This window comes from Macrobrachium nipponense, chromosome 29, assembly GCF_015104395.2.
Source record: "Macrobrachium nipponense isolate FS-2020 chromosome 29, ASM1510439v2, whole genome shotgun sequence".
Classification (NCBI taxonomy): domain Eukaryota; kingdom Metazoa; phylum Arthropoda; class Malacostraca; order Decapoda; family Palaemonidae; genus Macrobrachium; species Macrobrachium nipponense.
In genome coordinates, this window is record NC_061092.1 from 220075 (window position 1) to 233984 (window position 13910).

General features: G+C 41.4%; 1 protein-coding gene across 1 annotated transcript in view; it reads left to right on the forward strand.

Moving 5' to 3' along the window:
- Positions 1 to 13910, forward strand: part of LOC135206030 (fibrillin-2-like) — a 141822-nt gene that overhangs the window by 60361 nt on the left and 67551 nt on the right. Inside the window, 4 exon segments of the mRNA XM_064237200.1 lie at positions 1231 to 1439; positions 12572 to 12703; positions 12858 to 12998; positions 13509 to 13643. Coding sequence (XP_064093270.1) covers positions 1231 to 1439; positions 12572 to 12703; positions 12858 to 12998; positions 13509 to 13643 — 617 coding nt within the window.

Below are 13910 nucleotides of genomic sequence, written 5' to 3' on the forward strand. Positions count from 1 at the left end.
ACTATACTTTCCATCTGTTTTATGTAGTATAGGGAACTCTTCATTAACATTTCTTATTTACAGTATTGCTTTTGTGGTTATTTCTTGAGATAGAGAGTAGGGTTGAAAGGTTACTTCTCATTGGGAATGAATGCTTTAAATATCATCATGGAGTTTTGATACATGACTGAAATATAGCAAAGACATATTTTTATGAGAATACTGTAGTTTTCATTGCATTGTTTTCTTACTGTAGATCTGGATTGAGGCAACATACATTATTAGATATTCTGTATTTGTGACTACGAGTCATTTTATCCTGCTTAGTATATATTCATCTCCTCTAAGGTGTATTTATTCTGGTGTATATATATATAGGATATATATATATATATATATATATATATATATATATATATATATATATATGATTTTCCTGTAAATATAGTATTTTCTCTCTATATTTTGGCATTTTTATGGGCACCTTTTATTAGATGGAATTTCTTTTGTAACAGAAACATTTTTACCAGTCTATATATATATATATTATATATATATATATATATATATATATATATATATATATATGACTGGTAAAAATGTTTCTGTTACAAAAGAATTCCATCTAATAAAAGGTGCCCTTAAAAATGCCAAAATATAGAGAGAAAATACTATATTTACAGGAAAATCATTTCCCCAGAGATTAATACAACACAAACAGTCAGTTAGGTATGGACAACAGAACTCAGCTATTTTCAACCATATAGATGAGCATAACCACAGAATAAACTGGAATTTGTCACGTACAATTTATAGCAGCAACTGCCGGTACTAGAGTCAAATGATGGAATTGGCCATGATTAAACAGAGACAGGTAATGAACATCTCAAAGGGTGCATGGGATTCAGATCTCATTGGCAAAGTTTTCATTCAACCAATGCTTAAGAGGATTACAGGAAGATTATCAGCGGGATTGACCTAAATTGGCTTGCCTGTGGATGGATCTCTTGATATAAATACCACCTTTTCTGTAACTTTCCTCATTCATCTACCTGAGGAAGGAGACAGCAGTCTCTGAAATATAGTATTTTCTCTCTATATTTTGGCATTTTTATGGGCTCCTTTTATTAGATATATAATAATATATATATATATATATATATATCTATATATATTATATATAATAATATAATAATATTATATATACACATATATACATATACTATATATATTTGTGACTTCCATTTACAGACATTCAGCTGTTTGCGTTGACATTGATGAATGTCTTGAGTCTCCATGTAGTGAAGGAGAGCTGTGCACCAACACTGAAGGATCATACCTGTGTTCGTCATCCCCAAAGAGACCTATCACTACTTCTACCGTATCTGAAACCACTACAATTTTGCCAGTCAGTTGTCCAGTAGGCTTTGGAAGAAATCCAAACAGTTTCATTTGTGAAGGCAAGTATTTCTGTTATATTCTGTAATCTTCGATTTGGAAAGAGAGAGAAAGAGATATCTGAATGTAAGAAGAGCTTTCTCTTCTTCATCTTTGTAAGCAGACGACTAAGTTAACATTCTTAACTTCCATAGGGCTGACTGGAAGGTCTGTTCTTAATAATGGTCTCCCATCATAGACATTAACACACTGAACCAATACCTTCAGGAGATTCCATTCAGGAAGGAGATGGTAGCTTCAGTCTGGTGCTCCATTTGGGAAGGGACTTTGTAGCTTCATTAGGTCTTCAATATATTGTACTTTCTCTCGTATTTCAGTACTGTACATACATATCCTTCAAGGAGATACTTTGGCTCTGTTTGGGAAGGCAGGATCATAGTTGTTTGTATGTTGCATAGGGATTAAAAATATTTGAAAGACTGATGGGTGGTATCGTTGTTATGGGAACTTTAAAGCAGCAGAGATGTGGTCATCACAGTACATAGAATATATAATTTCTGTAGATTTGAAGGTAGTCAGTTGGGGTCTTCAATCCTTTGAGAGTCAAGTATCAGGCAGGATGTGGGAATATCATGGACCACAGAGACAGTGACATATCTGACAAATGAAGGAGGCACAAAATCAGAGATTCGTTGACCTCTGGCAAACTCAAAATCTCCCAAGGTTCATTCGAGAAGGTATAACCAACCCTCAACAAGGGAAATCAGATCCTCCCAATGGCTTGGTCTCTGTGTGGACATCTGCAAGGTCCTGTGGCAGTTGTGAGAATGTTGTTTATCTTATATGAGTTAAAAAGGGATTTTGACAAAGGAAAAATCTATTTCTGGGGGAAGACCTATGTCGCCCGGTGAAAAGTTCCTGTAGCTCACTTTTCTAAGTATAAATAGATCCTAAATATACCAGAGAAAAAGCTAGCATGTTATGCTGAAGTTACTACCCTTAGCTCGAACACCCCAAGGGCGTCGGTATAAGCACTAGGGCGAGTGGAAGCCACTACTCACAGGTCTTCTGCCAATTAAAGGATTCCTCTTCAAAGTCCCTCCCAAGGCAAGAGCCGTTACAAAGGCTACTCCCCTTACCTTCCGCTCGCTCTTGCTACTTCTACTACTACTACCCGCCCGCCATCTTCGTTCCTGGAATAGACACCCAAGCTTGGACTGGTTAAGGGTGGGGAAAGAAGAAGGGATGGGTTCACCAGGGGACACAGGTCTTCCCCCAGAAATAGATTTTTCCTTTTTCAAAATCCCTTTCCTGGGTTCGACCTGTGTCTGCCGGTGAAAAAGTATCAGAGAATTTCCATCTAAGCATAACAGATACCAAACAAGTATGTAAAAGGGATAATGAAACCTAAGGTTCACTTAAAGAATGAATTTAATGCGCTGTAATAAGGCGGAAAACTTACTTACTTACTAATTACTCTAGAACTTAAACTAGGGCTTAAAACTAGTAATAATAAAACAATATAATAGAAAATGGTATCTGAAGCAATATACGAAAGGTACGTACAGACAGGTCAGTGATACCAATATGGTCTCAACACTATGTACATGTTCCAGTGACAGGATGGCAAACCAACCAGCCCGGCCCGGAAGAGAGAGGGTTGGCAGGGAATACGAGCGAGGCAGGTAGGAAGGAGAGAGTATTTAAGGGAAAAAGGACTGATAAAAAAGGGCTAAGGGAAGGAGTTGATAAGACTCGGTCATTCAAGGGAGACTATGCTCCCTGCAGCCACTGTTGAGAATTTAAGGGGCTCTAAGTTCTTGAGATAGTGGCGTTTAAATACTGCTGGAGATTTCCAACCCGTATATTTCTTCAGGTCTTCGAAATTCATATTGTGAAAATAGTTAATGGAGGCAGCCACTGCTCGGATGTCATGGACGTGTGGGACTGAATCCGGGTTGGCTGTTTAACCCTCCTACGCTGAAGGGGTATAATAAAAATCGTCTCCCGTATGCCGAGGGGGTCTCGGAGTGAGCGCCGAAGCGGAATTTTTTTTTTTTTAAATCACAGCGCGCTTAGTTTTCAAGATTAAGAGTTCATTTGTGGCTCCTTTTTTTGCCATTGCCTGATGTTTAGTATGCAACCATCAGAAATTAAAAAAAATATCATTATCATATATAAATAATGCGATATATGATAGCGCGATAACAAAATTTCATATATAATTGTATTCAAATCGCGCTGTGAGCAGAACGGTTTAAGCAAACGAGTTAATTTATTTTCGTTGTATTGTACACTAAATTGCGATCATTTTGGTATATAACACATTGTAAAATGATCAAAGCAACCCAGAGAAAATATTATCACAAAATGATGCATGAATTCGTAACGCACTGACATAAAAAAATGTTTTTTTTTCAAAAATTCACCATAAATCTAAATACTGTTCTAGAGACTTCCAATTTGTTTCAAAATGAAGATAAATGATTGAATGTTACTATACTGTAAGAGTTTTAGCTTACAATTGCAGTTTTCGACCATTTCGGACGAGTTAAATTTTACCGAATGTCGAATTTTTTAAATATTTTTTTCTATATGCAAATATTTCAAAAATGAGAAAAGCTACAACCTTTATTTATTTATTGTTGTATTCTACATAAAATTGCACACATTTTCATATATAAAACTATGAAACGGAGCAAATATTACGAGAATGCGACGTTTGCATTTTGGAGATTTGTGGCGAAGAATCCACGTGCGGAGAGAAGGAAAGTTTTTTTTTTAAATTCACCATAAATCTAAATATTGTGCTAGAGACTTCGAATTTGTTTCAAAATGAAGATAAATGACTGAATATTACTAGACTGTAAGAGTTTTAGCTTACAATTGCGTTTTTTGACTATTTTGGTGGTCAAAGTTGACCGAACATGGTTTTTTTTTCTATTTATATTGATTTATATGCAAATATTTCGAAAATGTGAAAAGCTACAACTTTCAATCATATTTTTTGTATTCTACATGGAATTGCGCACATTTTCATATATAAAACTTCATGTAACGACTAATTTAAAATGGTGCAAACATTATGACAATCGCACGAAAAAATTTCTGATTTTTTTCGGAAGACTTACCGCTTAGACGTAAGGAAAATGTTTTTTTTATATATATATAAATTCACCATACATAGAAATATTGTGCTAGAGACTTCCAATTTGTTGCAAAATGAAGGTAAATGATTGAATATTACTAGAATATAAGAGTTTTAGCTAACAATTGCGTTTTTCTACAATTTCGGTAGTCAAAGTTGACCGAAGGTTGAAATTTTGGCACTTATCGTTATTTATATGAAAATATTTCAAAACTGATGAAAGCTACACCCATGGGTTGTTTTTAGTTGTATTGTGCATGAAATTGTGCACATTTCCACATATAAAACTTTATGTAACGGCTAATTTAAAATGGTGCAAACATTACGACAATCGCACACAAAAATTTATCGGAAGAGTTACCGCGCGGACGTAAGGAAAAAGTTTATTCATAAATTCACCATAAATCGAAATATTATGCTAGAGACTTCCAATTTGTTGCAAAATGAAGGTAAATGATTGAATATTACTAGAATATAAGAGTTTTAGCTTACAATTGCATTTTTCGAGCATTTCCGTAGAGTTAAACTTGACTGAAGGTTGAAATTTTGGCACTTATCGTTATTTATATGAAAATATTTCAAAACTGATAAAAGCTACAATCATGAGTATTTTTTTGTTGTATTTTACATGAAATTGCACACATTTTCATATATAATACTTCATGTAACGGCTAATTTAAAATGGTGCAAAAATTATGTCAAAGTGACAAAATAATTTCTGAGATGTGTCACTGCTACTTTTTAGTGCGATAAGAAAAATTCGCGCTTGCATAACGATTGTAAACAAAACGCCTTGATCCGTGAGCTCCCAGCATCCCCCAATGCGCGTGATTCAAAAGTTTTCGCCTGGTAGGCCTATAAGTATTTTTCTGCAAATTTTTAAAAAAACTTTTTTTATCGACATTTAATACGTCCAATCAGCACCCGACAGACAATTTATGTCTACGTTTAATACCTCCATTCGGCGTTAGAGGGTTAATAAAGTAGAGTATTGTTGTCTAATACCTTTTAAGAGAAATCGTACCACCTTTTTCTCTAATAAAAAGGGGGCCTGAAAATTTTTCGGAAGTCCTGGCCAGATAGGATTTAAGAGTAACTACAGGACACAATGATGCGTCCTGTGTCAGAGGAATAATTTTCCATGGAGCCCATCTGTTTTGTGGGTCCTCATTCTTAGCCAAGAACTTCCGATCTGGGGATAGTAATACTTCACCCGACGGGAGGAATTCAACATGATCTGGATTTCTAGAGAGAGCCGAGAGTTCAGATGTTCTGGCTCCTGAAGCCAGGGCCATTAAGAATAAGGTTTTTCTGAGAAGGGTTATATAAGAGCATGACTCATTATCAGTGTCCGAGGCTAATTTAAGTACGTCATTCAAAATCCATGAGACCGTATGAGGGCAGTCTATTGGTCTCAGACGGGCACATGCTCTTGGAATCGAAGAGAAGTATGAATCTGACAAGTTAATATTAAAGCCAAGCTGAAAAATCTTCCTTAAGGCCGATTTGATCGTAGTAATGGTACTAGCGGCTAGGCCTTTCTCAAATAGAGTTCTAAAGAACGAAATTGCCAGATTTGTTGTCATATCTTGAGCACCTGAATTTTTTAGAAAAATGGCCAATTTCTTCACTGCTGAAACATACTGCCTGAGCATTGATTCTCTTTTATCTGATTCTATGAATAAGATGTTTAGTGGATCAATACTAGCGTCCTTTTGGGCAGCAAACTTCATGAAGCCCATAAAGTTAGGGCACTCAGAATTCTTGAGGAAGCTGACACAGTCTGGGTTTGTACTACCTGTGTCAGTTCTGGACGGGGGATCCGTTTGGGCCAGAGATTCGGTTCTAGAAGAAGCGGAAACCAGTTGCTCTTTGGCCAGTTGGGTGCCACTAATGCTACCTGTCCCGTGAAAGATCTTAGTTTGTGCAGGACCTTCATCAGAATATTCACCGTTGGAAATAGGTAAATCTTCTGCCAATTGTTCCAATTTATGGACATCGCATCTGTGGCGTAAGCTAGAGGGTCCAGGTTGGGTGCCACGTAACATGGTAGTTTGTGATTGGATTCTGTGGCGAATAGGCCTACTTGAAGGTCCAGGATTTGATTGCAAATCCACCGGAACGACTTCCTGTCCAGGGACCACTCCGACTCCAGCGGAGTTGTCCTGGAAAGTGCGTCTGCGATAACATTCTTTACTCCTGCCAGGTGAGTTTCTGACAGGTGCCAATGATTTTTCGCTGCCAACGAAAATATCGCAATCTTTACGTGATTTAGTTTGCTTGACCTGGAGCCTCCTCTGTTTATGCAGTGAACTATTACTGAACTGTCCGAGACTAACCTTATATGACTGTTTCTGGCCGGAGTCAGTCGCTTTAGGGTCAGGAAAACTGCCATCGCTTCTAGAATATTGATGTGGAACTGGCGGAACATATCCGACCACGTTCCATGGACTTTCTTGTGTTGCAAGTAGCCTCCCCAGCCGCTCAGAGATGCATCCGTGTGGATAGTTAAGAGACGGCAAGAGGGAATTGCAGTGGTACTGACTTGGCCAGGTTCCGGCCATAGACGGAGCCTTTTTGTTAAAATGGGTGAAATTACAGAGATCTTGTCCCTGAGATTGATGTTGGCTCTCTTCCTCCAGACTCAATTGATATCCTTCAATCTGGCTTTCAATAGGACGTCCGTCACCGACGCAAACTGTAGCGAACCTAGGATTCTCTCTTGGGCACGCCGAGAAGCCTTTTTGTTCTTGAGGAACTGTTTCGTAGCCGTCGCTATCTCCTTGACCTTCTTGGGTGGGAGAGATAGTTTGTGCTTGTTTAGGTCCCATTGGATTCCTAGCCATTGGAAGTGGGAAGCTGGAACGAGCCGAGATTTTTCCTTGTTTACCTGGAAACCCAGAAATTCCAAGAATTTTATCACCTTGGCTGTTGCTTTGCGACACTCGTCGACACTGGCTGCCCAAATGAGTCAGTCGTTTAGATAGGCTACTAACATTACCCCTTGAGTTCTTAGCTCTTGAACTATCGTCTCTCCTAATTTGGTGAATACCCTGGGAGCAATGTTGAGTCCGAACGGCATGACTGAATGAGTAAGCCTGCTTTCCTAGCTTGAAGCCTAGGTACGGAGAGAAGTTCCTTGCTATCGGAACATAATAGTAAGCGTCTGTAAGATCTAAAGAGGTGGTGACGGCCCCACGGGGAAGTAAGGTCCGCACCTGCGAGACGGTCAGCATGCGTAATCTGTCGCATTGAATGTATGAGTTGAGACGGGACAAGTCCAGAATCACTCTTCATTTGTCCGAGCCCTTCTTTGGGACACTGAACAGACGTCCTTGAAACTTTAGGCGTTTTACTTTCTTTATAGCCTTCTTCTGCAGATCTTTGGTATAGTCTATAAGGTCCGCCGTTGGAATCTGGTAAAACTGATTGGTGGAGGGGGCCCTTTCTCCCATTTCCACCCCAGACCTTTTGAGACTATACTGTGGGCCCATGGACTGAAGGTCCAATGGTCCCGGAAGAGATATAATCTCCCTCCCACCTGCGGGCTCTCACTGGCTGGCTGCAGGTCTGCTACCTCTGCCTCCACGGAAGCCTCTACCTCTTGGTCCTCCTTGTAGCTGGGAGCCACCTCTGGCCCTGCTACTTCTGGCATACCTATTGTGGCCGTGAAATGCGTCTCGCGACTCGTAGGAGTGGTTGAAGGCTGGGGAGGTCACTATGGCTGTCGAGATCGAAGGCTGCTGAGCCGGCGAAGTTTGTACTAGAACAAACTGCTGTTGCGGTTGAGCCCTAGATGTTGAAGGCTTACCGACCTGAGAGACCGGAACTGCTTGCACTACCGCCTGAGGATGGGAGGCCTGGTAAGGATGAAATCTCCTTGGCCTCTTCTTGGGTCTGGATTGGTGTCCGGGGCCATCAAACTTCCTTTTGGAAGGAAGTCCCCAACGGACCCGAAGACTCTGGTTGGCTCTGGCTGCCTCATGAAAGACGTTGTTAACCTCGTCTTTCGGAAACAGATTTTCGCCCCATATTGAGGACTTTATGAGTCTATTAGGCTCGTGCCTTATAGAGGCACTCACCAGGACATACTTCCTGCATGCTCGTCTTGCCATAACGAAATCGTACAGGTCCGTTTGGAAAGTCTGTAACAGAGCTTTCGTAAGGACCCGGAACAACTGTTCTTCAGTGTAGGTTGATGCTACCAACTCCGCCGCAGTGACGGAGTTGATAGACCTTCCTCATCTGGTACTTGCCTCGAATTCCACTTTGACCAAGTGGTCCGGAATCCTAGGTAGCTTCTTGGTAAATAGGGTGGAAGCTCAATCCGGATCGAGTTTACCTGCCGTAAACGTAGCTGGAGCGTCATTCCAGAACTGTACATCTGCGGGGAAGAGTAGAGAGGTAGCCTCTGTCTCTTTTAGCGCTGGTAAGGGCTTATCCTCCGCCGCCACTTGCATAGTTAGTTCCGCCACCTTGAATGTACAGGGCGACAGAACTCCGTTTGGGGTTAAAAACATTGTAAAGCTACCTTTATGGGGTGTCAGTTTGGTGTTAACGCAACCCCAGTCAGAGAGGGTGCGAACCCAAACAGCTTGAGCTTGGTCCCTAGGGAAGATCACTGTCTCCTTCAGGACCTTGACTACCCTGACTAGCGCATGTTCTGCTAGTCTGACAAATCCGGGGAATGGGCTTTGGAGCCCGAGGCGAGTTGTATCGACTCAAGCCTCTCGTCAACCACTTCCCTAACCTTCGACATTAGAAGGTTAGCGAAGGCCTCCTGGTCAAATCCGGACTCCGTCGTCTTGGATTTGGAGGATTTGTCTCTCGACCCCTTAGGAGGGGGAGAAGCCTTAAGAGTAGGCGACTTGGCAGCAGAAGTAGACGGCTCCGGGGTCGACGACGACTTAGTCGCAGCTGACGGAGTCGGTTTCGATCCCTTTGGAAGGGATTTCGGTCTTACTGATTTAAGCTTGGGAATGACCGAAAGCGATCCTTCCCAAGCATCCCTCCGGGATGGGTAGTGTCGCCAGTCGGATGGACTTGATGATGGGGTTGGCAATATGCGCCGGAACAGCCGTCGAAGCCGTGGGCCCCGGGTACAGAAGGGAGCACAGATCTTCAGACAGGACGTAAGGCTGTCCCGCCACTGCATTCTTCCCAAAACCTGCCACCCAACCCCTAAGCGCCACCCTTGCCTCATGCCGGAGGGCCAAGGAAGCCTGTAAGAGAGGAAATCGAATTAACATTCCACTCGGGGAATAGTATCTATAAGAAACTTCTTAAGTTATTGTAACAGAAATTCGATGCAAATGACGCAGTAAGGATACTTACTTTCTCATCAGAGAGAATAGATACTTTCATAGCAGACGGTGCACGTGTCCGGGTGCCAGACCATGTAGTGCTCAAGTTGCACGGTGCGGTTAGCATGCGACCGGCAGACTACATGGCCGTAGGGCTTGCCAGGGGTAGCGGAGCACCCTACCCCTTGGCAATGGACCATCTGTAAGTTGAAAATTTTCTATGAGTATTAGCACAAAACGCCGTTGTTAACTCCAGCGAGAGCATGCACCTTATCCTAGATATTGGTTCAAGACTTACTCACTAAATGATTTCAACTCACTGAATGAATAAAAGAAAATCTCTGGGTGTATTTGCCTGCTCCTGATTCCGTCCTCCGGAAGGTAGATGTATGTCCAGTATGTGGGGTCTGAGACCCGCCGGACTGGAGAAGAGGATGGACCTATCTCTATTACAGTCGGCTGAATCAGAAGGCTATGAATTATCGTAGTCGAATACCTGACCCATCCACTGTCCCCACCGGAATGGGGAACGACACGAGAGAACGGAAACTGAGCTGTGGCAACTTAGTACAATAACTCCGGCGGCAGGTTTGAGGGTGAGTCACACTCCGTCGGAACCTTAAAGGTCCGGAGATATCTACAGAGTAATCCCCAAAGCTTAGTCTACTCAAAGTCTCATCTCTCATTGTCATTAGTAATGCCGGCGGAAACGGGCTGAAGCAAGCGGATCAGGGGAAGGTAATTCCTCTACCTGAACCTGAACACATCTAGAGGGGGAGCGTAACTCCCAGCCCGAATCCATGGCCGGGGGAGGACAACTGGGAGAAGAGACCACTGAGTGGCTGAGCAGTATAAATGTACAATCCGGTGCGATGTCCACTGGCTGGTGCGATACTAGACCACTGTTAAGCCGGCGGAGCTATCCACTCGGAGACATAAGTTGATTACATATAATACCAGTAACCCCACCACTCCAACCCCTCTCTTCCCCACGTAAGCGAAAAAGCTCGAGCGGCCGTTCATCGATAAGACTACTAGAATCGCCAGCTATAAGCCAGCGTCAGGCAGAGCCAAGCTAGGGAGTGGGGAAGGGGGTTGAGGGGTTGGGGGGGTATGTATGTGGAGTGGTCGGTCGTGATCGCCTGGCCACCAACCCGATCAGAGATAGACACCTACTGAAGGCTGTGTAGCCTACTACTACAGGGGTAATAGGCCGACTGGGCCTCTGGCCCGTCGTGATTGGTACAGCGACCGATCGGTGATCACTCTCAAACGGGAGGTCATGGCCTACCACTAAAGGTTATACTAAAGGAGGCTAGGCCAGGACGATGTACATACCAGACCACTCAATTTACAAGCAATACAATAATGAGGCATCATGGAAGAGTTGCAAGAGGAACATAAGGTGTAAGGAGAATACCCTGTATGGATCTAGTCTAACCCTCTGAGATCACTACGGAAACGGTCAGATAACCTCCAAGGACGTCATGGTGTGGACGGTGGCCCTCAACCAAACCTTCCAAATTTGAATTTTTCGACCTGGACAGGTAGGGAGGATAGGTCCAACAATATGATAAGAGAGAGACTCTCTGTCCTTGATATCCTCCCCGCTAGCACCGTAGCACAGACAAGGGGAGAGGCATAAGGGGTATAGGGGTAGGGGCACCTGGCCTACCTTCCAAAACCTAGCCTAGGCTTGGTCGGGTAAGCCAGGGAAGGAAGCAACTCTTCCAACCTCTCAGTGATATGAAAATCATCAACGTGTATAAAATCAAGTACCTATCGGGTTCGCATTAATCAATAATGCATGCATGTCTCACATTGGGAGAGAGAGAGAGAGAGGACTCTCTCCTCTCCAATGATAAATACATTAGGCTACTAGTAGCCTAACAAAATTACATATACAATATGTGATAAAATTACGCACAGAGAGGCACGAACACGCTCTTGAGAAGCTGGGGGGAAGCCAGAGGCTAGAATATAAATTAATCTTTAAAAAACCCTAGAGGACGTCATGAGTGTGTTAGACATTCCTTCCGAACCAATCCGAACTCAGTCGGCTAAATAATTAAGTACGTGATACGAAAAAACATCACTGATAAACGTAATGAAATATAACCAGTAATAACAACACACGTGTCTGATGATGCATCCAAAATGGCAGATGAACTAGCGGTGCCCCAAAACGTTTTCTAAGGGGCCGAAGGCAACAAATGGAATGCATCGTAACGATACAAATTACGAAAACACCAATTGGAATACTCAACTTAGATGAAGGAGGAAGTTCCACAGAAGACACCATTGGTTCTAAATAAGGCACTAAGGGAGCTGATGAGACGCATGTGCACTCACAAAGGCTAATTACAGGAATGAAGATGGCGGGCGGGTAGTAGTAGTAGCGAGAGCGAGCGGAAGGTAAGGGGAGTAGCCTTTGTAATGGCTCTTGCCGTGGGAGGGACTTTGAAGAGGAATCCTCTAATTGGCAGAAGACCTGTGAGTAGTGGCTTCCACTCGCCCTAGTGCTTATACCGACGCCCTTGGGGTGTTCGAGCTGAGGGTAGTAACTTCAGCATACCATGCTAGCTTTTTCTCTGATATATTTAGGATCTATTTATACTTAGAAAAGTGAGCTACAGGAACTTTTCACCGGCAGACACAGGTCGAACCCAGAAAATAGAAATGAATTCATGTATGTTCCTACTTTCTGTATTTTAAGGATTAGTTGACTTTTTTTTATTTACAGATATTGATGAATGTATAGAATCTGTGTGTGAAAAGGAACAACGATGCCAAAATACATTTGGTTCCTTTTTATGCGTATGGCTCCCTTGTGAAACTGGATACCGCAGAGATCCTGCAACAAGAGTCTGTGAAGGTAAAATAAATCCTTGGCTGGATTTCATATAAATGTGAAAAACTTAATATGTTAATTGATATGTGTTAATTGCAGATTATGGTATGAAAATAAAGGAATCAATTTGAATGGTAAATTGCATACAATTTACTTTTTATTAATTTTATTCTACCAGATATCAATGAATGTGAGGAGGGTTTAGATAACTGTCATTTTGGCATTGAGGAGTGCATAAATACCCTTGGGAGTCATCGCTGTCATTCCAAGGCTTGTTCCCCAGGTTATCACAAGGTCGATGATTCAGATCACTGTATTGGTAAGAAATTGAAGTATTTACCTACAGTACTAATATTGAGACTACATACTGTATTACTGTATACATGGTTAAAGTGTTGTGCTGGTGTGGTGTTTGGGAAATTTGTCCTTTTTAATATACTTTACGATTTTAACAACTGTTTTTAATGAAAGAATATGAAGATTATTTTTTCAAAATGTTTGCAGAATTCAGATAAGGTATTACCATTTCATAGAAAGTTATAATATTATGGATAAAGAAAGCTGAGGGTAATCTATCAGAAGTTGAAATCCACAAAATTTTTAATACTTTATAAAAATATTCTTGCAATATATCATGTCATATTGTGTAATTGTGTATTTTAACAAAATTTTGAAGATTATCAGTTATTTGACCATACCAAACTTGTTTTTATCAGTGGAAATAATTACGTATAATACTACTATATTACAGGCTGATAACTGTAAATGTCTTTTTATTGATTTTTTTTTTTTACTTTTTGTATGACTGGAATATTTCACTATTTTTCAGATATAGATGAATGCGAGTCATCCCCATGTAGTACTGAAGAACAATGCATGAACACTCAAGGTTCATACAGGTGCCGTACATTGATAGCATGCCGTACAGGTTTCAAGAGAGATCCTAATACTAAGCAGTGTGAAGGTGAGCTGTATATTTTAGGGCTGTTGCCTTGTATAATAAGGCGCCCTATGAGGTAATGTTAGACTTGCGATAATCTTACGCTAAGTCGGTTGGTATTGCACTTCCATATTCAATGGAGTGTCTTGGGGTTTGTAGATCACTTACGAAGTCGGTATTATCTTCTTGGTTATGACGACGATGTGTTAAACTCATGATGATTCGGTTATAAGGTGAGGTTCTAGTAGAAACCACGAAGTACAAAAATACTCATATTCTCTGAATTTACAT